The sequence below is a fragment of the Giraffa tippelskirchi genome, chromosome 7 (genome assembly GCF_054371585.1).
Source record: "Giraffa tippelskirchi isolate mGirTip1 chromosome 7, T2T-mGirTip1v1.2.pri, whole genome shotgun sequence".
NCBI lineage: Eukaryota > Metazoa > Chordata > Mammalia > Artiodactyla > Giraffidae > Giraffa > Giraffa tippelskirchi.
In genome coordinates, this window is record NC_137281.1 from 79294009 (window position 1) to 79302917 (window position 8909).

General features: G+C 42.5%; 2 protein-coding genes across 12 annotated transcripts in view; one reads left to right on the forward strand and one right to left on the reverse strand.

The window, feature by feature from the left end:
- Positions 1–3350, reverse strand: part of DENND4A (DENN domain containing 4A) — a 122688-nt gene extending 119338 nt beyond the window's left edge. For all 11 annotated transcript variants that reach the window (XM_081513806.1, XM_081513801.1, XM_081513798.1 and 8 more), the window contains exon 1: positions 3212–3350. The gene's annotated coding sequence lies outside the window, so the exon portion shown is untranslated. The remainder of the gene's footprint in view (positions 1–3211) is intronic.
- On the forward strand, positions 2956–8601 carry LOC145514865 (uncharacterized). The gene is made up of 2 exons (XM_081513845.1): positions 2956–3709; positions 3811–8601. Exon 1 carries the CDS (start codon positions 3175–3177, stop codon positions 3580–3582), a length of 408 nt encoding a protein of 135 aa, XP_081369971.1. The 5' UTR covers positions 2956–3174; the 3' UTR covers positions 3583–3709; positions 3811–8601.
- Positions 8602–8909: the final 308 nt, after the last annotated feature.

An 8909-nucleotide genomic window follows, 5' to 3' on the forward strand; every position in this document is an offset into this window, starting at 1 on the left:
CTACCAGTGTTTGAGGTTAGAAACCATGTTTCATTCATTCACCTTGGTAGTCTCAGTGACTACCAAAGTACCTGGTACCTCATAAACATTCGAATACCCGCTGCCCGCTGACTGATGAGGTAATGAAGAAAAGACTTGAGTCAAACAGTTCATCATTGGTGATACTGGCAACATAGAACAGTGAGGGTTAAGACACAAACAGAAAAAAGGTTGGAGAGTTACAATGTGCAGTAATAGGAGCATCCATATATGGAAAACTGTTATCAGGCTGGTGCTGGTAGCTAAGAGAATGCCTTCATCTGTATCATTAGCTGTTTCCATTATTGTGTGTATTGAACAAACACCATATTTTCAGTTAGTTTTGCTAATAATGAGGCATAAGGTAGTCTCTATTGGGGCAGCGGTTATGTGGGATTTTCAGGATTTTCTCCTATGACTCTTGAAAATATATTAGTTTCATTTTAGTGATTATTAGCATAATACCATTCAGAAGAGAGAACAAAATGCAAACACTAAAATAGAAATTACCTAAAATCCTATCATCCAGAGATAATGTCTTTTAATATTGTATGCATTTCCTGAAAATCATTTTGCCATATATATGATATATAAAAAATAATAACATAGTAATTCCTTTTATTCCTATTTTTCTCTCAAGATTATATTGTGCTTTCTCATGTTAGTAAATTTTTTAAAAAAATACATTTAAAAATTGCATTTACCACACAGATTAACTGCCATTAATTTTACTAACTCTCTAGTATATGGCATTTTAACTTACAGATTTTTCACTATTATAGTAACATACTATATAAATTAATCCCTTATATATAAAGCTCTACATTGCTATTTTAGAATTCAAAGTGGTAATTATGATACACAGTAATAAAGCATGGAGTACTTGACTTGCCCCCACAATTTCCACTGAGCAATAATCAATAGGACACTGAACAAACAAGAAAGAAAGAAATTTTTATTGACTTTTCTTCATTTTCTTCTTCCACATTTGGTAGGAACAAGGAAAAATTCCCACAAAATAATTCTCTGATATCAGAGAGGACAAGAACAACAAGTTATTTTCTCTGCTACAGTCACTTCTGTCTGCTACAGCCACTTCTTTTTCCACTTAGAATAATGAACCATCAATTTAAATAGGAATAAATAAGATATAATATTTATAATATATCAAACATCTCTGTATTGGTGCTTAAATCTGAGCACATACTTAAATAGTAAGTATTCTTCAAAAAATTCTGCAAACAGAAAATATAACGTAACTAGTATCACTCAATGAAAAAAATAGCTTTCTTTTACAATTCTTCCACATTTTTATTATTTTTTGAACGAATTAGAAAATGTCATGCACTCTATCTCTTCCTTCTCATAGCCTCCCAATTACTCCAAATTTTATTCGAGTTGCCATAAATAGGTCAACAGCTCCATGAGCTTAAGAATCAATAACTATTTAAGCCAGTGGTAACTCATGTGGAAAAGTTCAGAACAAAGCAGCATCAGCTTCCTGGCTCTCGTGCACAAACATAAAATTTATATTGCTTAACCAATTTTCAAAAGTGTAACTTCGTGTACATAAATTTAAAACTGAGGCCAAATTTTACTTATTATTTATTCCCAGTACTGGACTGCTGTCAAGGGCAATTAACTTTCCTAACAAATACATTCTTATAATAAAATTCCACAATAAAGTTAAGTCTATGCTTAATCATTCAGAAAAAGAAAATTATGTAACATACAGTAGTATAATGATGACGATGATAATATACGCTATTCTGGACTCCTACTGAGAGCTGCAGTTCAAAAAGAGAAAATGTGAAAATGAGGTAAAAGCTACCCAAGATGTTTAATTCTGGCCAAAACAAAACAAAGTTACCATAAAAGAGGCCTAATAACAATTTTTTGTTTCATTACAAGTTCAAAAGGGGTTCAAATATCTCAGAAATTTTGTATACTTAGATTTTCAAAAGCTGAAATCCTACTATCTACTATAAACATAAAACTGTATAACTTGCCCAAGAGTCCTTATTTATTACCCAATCTTAGGTCCCCCAGAGACTACTTTTTACAATAATCTCAAATGCACTACAATAGATTAGTGTAACCTGGGCTACGCTGTTCACAGGTGTCTCCGCCTCCTTCCCCCAACGGGAGAGAAGAGGTAGACTAGGGCAAGCAGAAAATAGAGACGATGTACACCAAACAACAGCTTGTAATCTTGTAAAATTGCTTCTTTTAAACTTGGACTATTATTGTCAATAACGGGTAATATTTTAAAGAATAACATATTCACGGAGTAGTACAATTCCTGCCCTTACGGGTCTCTAGCTAGCTGACACGCGTTTTCCTCCCAGATAAATACATGCCTGTTGACTGATGCCTATCCTGCTGTTGCAAACAAGAAATAACTGTCCTATGAGACAAAAACCCTTCTCTACGGCTCCAGGCGTAACCATACGTTTGAATTAAAAGCACACTGGAACAATAACAAAAATCTTTCAGTACATCTATCATTTAAAAGCATGATAATGAAAAGTCGTTGCTGCGACCCAGTTTTAGGTCACAAGCTTTTTTTTCCCTCCTCCCCCCAGAAAGCGGTAAACTTCAAAGGGAATGGTGGCGACCAGGAATTGTTTATCACCTCCCCGCCTCCCTCCCCCCCCAAAAGACTGGGGAAAAACCCCAAACTGGCCAACTTGGACCTTGAGCAGGCTCACGTTGGCCGAGGTAGGCTAGGCAGACCCCCGCGAGGAAAATCGGGCCTCTGGGGGCCCGCCAGGCTCCAGCTGCCGCCTGTTCAAAACGTCGAGCAGGTGGGATTCCGTGAGGCCACCTCCGTCTTACGTAACGAGCTTGTCAAAATCCCAGCTCCAGGACCTCCCCTCACCGCCCCCGCCCCCACCCCCCAACAAGAGCCCCAGGCCAGCCCGGAATAGAAAATCCGGAACGAAAACAGAGGAGACCCCCAGCTGCCGACGCAGCGGCGCGGGTGCTGCTCTCAGCACCACCGCGCCACCCGGAGTAGACCCAGCTAGCGAAGGACAGCCAGGCTTCGAGAAGCCCCCGAGCGGAGGTCGCGGCCATCCACGCCACATCTCCGAGCCCAGCCGGCCCCGCTCCCGTGCCCACGGCTGTCACCGCTCCGGGCAGTGACAGCTCCACATGCCACCGCTGTCCGCGCCGCCGCCCCCGCACTCACCTCACCGCTGGCTCCCGCTCGAGAAGCGGGTCGAGCTTGGAGAGCGGTGCGGCGTCCACTCAGCGGTGGCGGGACACGAGGGGCTGAATGCCGCGGCGCTCCGAACCCGCTTAGCTCATCCCCAGCGGCGCTCCGCCCTGCGCGGCACCCCCGCCCGCCCAGGCCTGCCGTCTCAGTCAGACGGGACTCCCCCTCCCCTCGCGGCCGCCGCTGCCTCCGCCTCCTTCTCCGGCTCCAGCCGCCGCGGCCGCCGCCGCTGCGACCGGCGCCATCTTGACGGTGACGGAGGGGACGGAGGCGGGGATCGCGGCCTGCTAGCGCCAATAGCGGACCAGGCCCTTGCTCGAGGGGGCGGCACAAGGACGCGTTGAGGGTCGCGGGGTCCTAGCGCCGGATATGCGCTAGGCATAGACAGTGGGCGGAGCTGAGCAGTGTTCTCTCGTGACGCGCAGTAGAGTTGGGGAAGTGCGCTGTGGTTCCCCTTCGGGTGGAACCGAGGTGAGCGTGGGCGACACACACCTTCCCTTCCCCTTTCACCAGAGCGAGGATCAGGATCCGTCATGGGCCAGCTAACCTATTTCCTCCTTCCTCCTCAACAGTCCCAGGAGTCCAGACGTTGGCTAGTCGGAGCTCGTGGCGTCTGCCTGAGCGACCGCTCCTCTACAAAAGGCACTCAGATTCCCCAGGAAACCCCCTCAGGGGTTAGCAGCCACCTCCTCGTAGGTTTCGGTACCAAGATACTGCAAGTCAGGTAAAATAGGGAATTCAGGAGGGTTCTCTGGAAAGTACATTGATGAAACACCAATTGTTGACCGAAGGGGTGTAGGTTACATTGGATTAATGGGTTATGGCCTACTTACACCTGGCTATGGTTCCACTATGAGTGGCTGTTGGCAAGTTGCCTCTGAAAAATGAGGATAATAAAGGTTGATTACTGTTACTGGGTTGCTCTGAAGGTTAAATGGTATAACACATGTGAAGTGCTTAACATAGTACCTGAAAGTAATCAATGTTCAATATTATTACACGGACAAATGAAGAAATAGGACCCTAAAAAGTTTCAAGTCAAGTTTCCTAAATCGTGCAGAATAGTGTTTAACCCCTTCTACTAACCAGGTTTATAGCTTTATTTCCTATCTCCACTTCTTTTGTTGTGTTCAGTGAGTCAACAAACATTCACTGAAACTCAAAAACTGAGGGGCACACTGGTGAGGGAAACAGAAAAGGTCTACCCTCTAGACTGGAGTTGACAGTCTAGTGGGAAAAGGAGGGACAGTGAATACTCATAACATCTTGAGGGAAACATGCTATAAACGTTATGAACAGAATTCTGGGAGAGAAAATATGAGGATAGTTAAAAAAAAAAAAAAAGTGGTCAGGAAAGATCCATCTGAGGGATGAGAGGCTCCAGTAATCTGAGAAATGCCCTGGAGAATTAAGGCAGAGGAAATGGCTATGCAAAAGACCTGTGGTAGGAAGGAACTTGGCTATTGAAACTGAGTGGAATCCATGGTGCCAGGGAATCTGTGATGCAAAGATGAGTCTGCCCTGATACTGAAGAGGTGAGTTTGTAAGCAAGTGAGGGCCCATTTCCCCAGGCCCTAGGAAGATAAAGAAACAAGACTGGATTTTATTGTAATTGCAGCTGAAAGCTATTAAAGACGAAGGGATGCATATTAGAGCAGGGAATTGAGAACAGTGATGTTTGGGGTACGACATTATATCTGTATTTCAAGCAATATATGGGCCAAAGGGGGCTTCCCTAGTGGCTCAGCTGTAAAGAATACGCCTACAGTGCAGGAGCGTCAGGATATGTAGGTTGGATCCCTGGGTTGGGAAGATCCCCTGGAGGAAGACCAGACAACCGATTCCAGTGTTCTTGCCTGGAGAATCCCGTGAACAGAGAAGCCTGGCAAGCTACAGTCCATAGGGTCACAAAGAGTCAGACACCATTGGAGCAACTTAGCACTGCACAGCATGGGCCAAAGAACTGGGTTTAAAGTAAAATTAAAAAACCTGGGGTTGAGCCTCTTCAACACTAAATTGTTCAAATTATAAGTTCTGGTCTTCAGTTTCCTTATTGATTTAAAAAAAAAAGTGAACATCACATAAGACTGCATATGGAGAAATACCACTTTCACTGAAAACTGTTAAATAATGTAATTTCTAAGTGTTTTGTATGTCATGTATAGTTGCCTAAACTGAAGTTGTTCAGTCGTGTCCTACTCTTTGTGACCCCATGGACTGTAGCCTACCAGGCTCCTCCATCCATGGGATTTTCCAGGCAAGAGTACTGGAGGGGGTTGCCATTTCCTTCTCCAGGGAATCTTCCTGACCCAGGGATCGAACCTGGGTCTCCTACATTGCAGGAAGATGCTTTAACTGTCTGAGCCACCAGGGAAGCCCTAATCGGTACAGTGCTATTTGGTAAGTACATTTATTGGGTTATTTATTGCAAGTAGTAATCCAAATCAGTGATTCTTACTCATTTTTGCACAGAGTGCTACTAAGGAAAAGAGTATGAACTGTTATGAATATGTAGTTTATTGATGCTGTAATTCCAAATGTGTTTTTCTTTTTTTCGGCTGCGTGTGCCATTTCCAGAACTTTTTCATCATCCCAAACTGAAACTCTGTATCGAGTATATTATGAATCCTATTCTACTTCATAAGGCATGTACTTTTGAAAGGCATCTGGTAAGTTCCTCTCCCACGCCCCCCAAAAATGGCAGTAGCCTTGGTGATCAGTAGGATTGTTTGCTGCCATTGGAGGGTTTAATGGATTACACCATGTGAGTTTATTATTATGATTTTTTTTTTTTTTACTGTGCCTGGTGGTCTATGGAATCTTAATTCCCTAACCAGGGATCAAATCCAGATCCACAGTAGTGAAAGCAATGAGTCTTAACCACCGGTGGTGGTGGTTTAGTTGCTAAGCTGTGTCGACTCTTGCGACCCCATGGATTGTAGCCTGTCTTGTGCTTCTGTCCTTGGCATTCTCCAGGCAAGAATACTGAAGTGGGTTGCCCGCCTTCCTCCAGGGGATCTTCTCAACCTAGGGATCGAACCTGAGTCTCTTACATCTCCTGCATTGGCAGGTGGCTTCTTTACGACTAGCGCCACCTGAGAAGCCCCTTAGCCACCAGACAGCCAGGGAATTCCCCCATATAAGTTTAGAAACCACCATCTGAGAAATAAGAGTAAGAAATAAGTGTCAGTTTTTAGCTCAGATGGTTAACACATCATACTAATGAGGAGGACTAACGTAGAATCAGTTAATTTTCAGCACTGAAAGACTGTTCTGTGACTGTAAAATGTGCCTTTTGGTCTTGTAAATGTGTGCTTCAAGATGGCCCAGACAACCTGCTGCTCTATTTATGTACAACTACTCTAACTATGTATCTTTTTAATGCTATTAATTTTCAGTAAACAATAAATGTTTCCAGCTCTGGGTAAATTTAATTTTAAAAAGGACTCTTCTGTGAAGAATGGATTAGAAAAGAGCAAGAGTGAAGGAAGCCTATTTTTGTCACATTTCAGATAACCCAGCATTCCATAAAGTTCAAAAGATCAAGATCTTGACCTGAAAATACTGAGTTGACCACTTTTTTGTATTTTTGAGCACATCCCAGGTGCAGCATTTTAACTCTACTAAACAAAATGTTAAATCTCTTTTCTAAGATAGATCCTTACTCCCCACTGCCCATATCATTCACAGGATTCTTATTCCTAATGTGAGGGCATGGCCGTAGGTCAATCAGTGATTGAAAGGGGAGAATTATAACATAAAGGGGCAAGAGGGAACTCTTTTGGATGGATGGATGTCTAGATATCACTATCTAGATTGTAGTGATGGTTTCACAGAAGTATACACAGATCAAACTTAGCAAGTTACACACTTTAAATATGTGTAGTCCGCTGTTGTGTCAACTACTTCTCAATAAATCTGTGGAAAAAAAAAAGTTCAATTGGGAACCTCTCACTCTTAACTGGCAGACAAATTCACATATTTTCATCGGCATTAAGGAATACCAATTAAAATATTGACTATGCTCAGTCGCCAAGTTGTGTCCCATTCTTTACAACCCCATGGACTGTAGCCCTCCAGACACCTCTGTTCATGGGATTTCCCAGGCAAGACTACTGGAGTGCGTTGCCATTTCTTTCTCCGGGGTTAAAATATTATAGACATATAATTGCAAGTGTAGTTTACAGAATGGACTTCTAAAAAGCTTCAAAAGTTGAAAAGTTTTGGGACTTCCCTGGCAGTACAGTGGTTGGGAATCTGCCTGCCAATGCAGAGGCCAGGGGTTTGATCCCTGGTCGAGGAGGATCCCACATGTCACAGAGCACTTGAGCCCATGTGCCACAACGTTGAGCCTGTGCTCTGAAGCCCAGAAACCTCAATGAGTCCACGTGCTGCAGCTACTGAAGCCCACACACTCTAGAGCCTGTGCTCTGCAGTAAGAGAAGCCACTGCAATGAGAAGCCTGCACAAAGCAATAAAGGCCCAGCGCAGCCAAAACAAAATTAAAAAGTTGAAAAGTTTTGAGTGTTTCTTTTTTTTAATCAAAGGTAACACTTTCTGAAAGAACATACTAAAAGGCAGTAGAAAGACAATAAGCATTTGACAGCATGCTCAGGAAATGCGTTTAAGTACCTTAGAGTCCTTAACAGTCATATCATGAGTCCTCTCAGCATTTGTCACAGTAGTCACAGTTAAACCCTAAATGTGATTTGGGTAAGGGAGTCTAACATTGCAGTCACGGCCAGATTTTTAAAAAATGTGCCTTAGAAATTTGGGCTCCGTGCGTTTTCTGAAATTACGTTATCTTTCACACCTGGAACTCTGGTTGTTTCTTAGAAATTATTTTTTTAATGCTGTGGATTGAAAAATGCATGAAGGAAAACTATGAAACCAGTAACAGTTTAAAACACTGGGAACTCAATTGTTGTACCACCTAATCCTCACCACCTGTTAAATCTATTTATGTTAATTGCTAAACCATGTCTTGGGAAGAGGATTCTAGACAGCTGTTCTTGATATCTGTCCCTTGCAGCTTCCTTATGGATGAAAAAGCCTTCCACCAAGAATTGATGGTCTTTTAGAAAATCTTTAGGTATCTCCCAAAGCAGAACGCATGGTACCAAATTCTATTCATTGTGAAAGTGTTAGAATGACATTCCAGTGTATTTAATCCACAAACTGAAATTTATTGGCAATGTTGTCAGATTATCATCTTTTTTCTTAAAAACACAAACCTGGGACTTCCCTGGCAATCCCTGATTAAGACTCTGAGCTTCAAATGCAGGGGGCAAGGGTTCAGTCCCTGTTTGGGGAACTAGAGTCCTGCATGCCAAGAGGTGTGGCCAAAAAAAGGAAAAAACAAACCCATAAACCTGATGAAATACTTTTCAAAGACAAATTATCTGAACAACTTGTAAGAATAATAATGAGAAATGTCATGTTGCAAATAACAAATTCTAAACCTGATACTTCAGAAGAGTGTCTAAGGATAAGAGGGCTGCAGCAGTCTGAGACACTGCTGTCTTTACTGTCTCTGTGGCTGAGGAGTCATATCTTTGAGTCAGCACTTTCCCACAAATTTGAAAATTACCGCCTCAACATCTTCCTCAAGTTAATGCTTTTACTTCTGTCAACAATTCTTGCTATTAATAAATTCAACATTTAGTTTTTA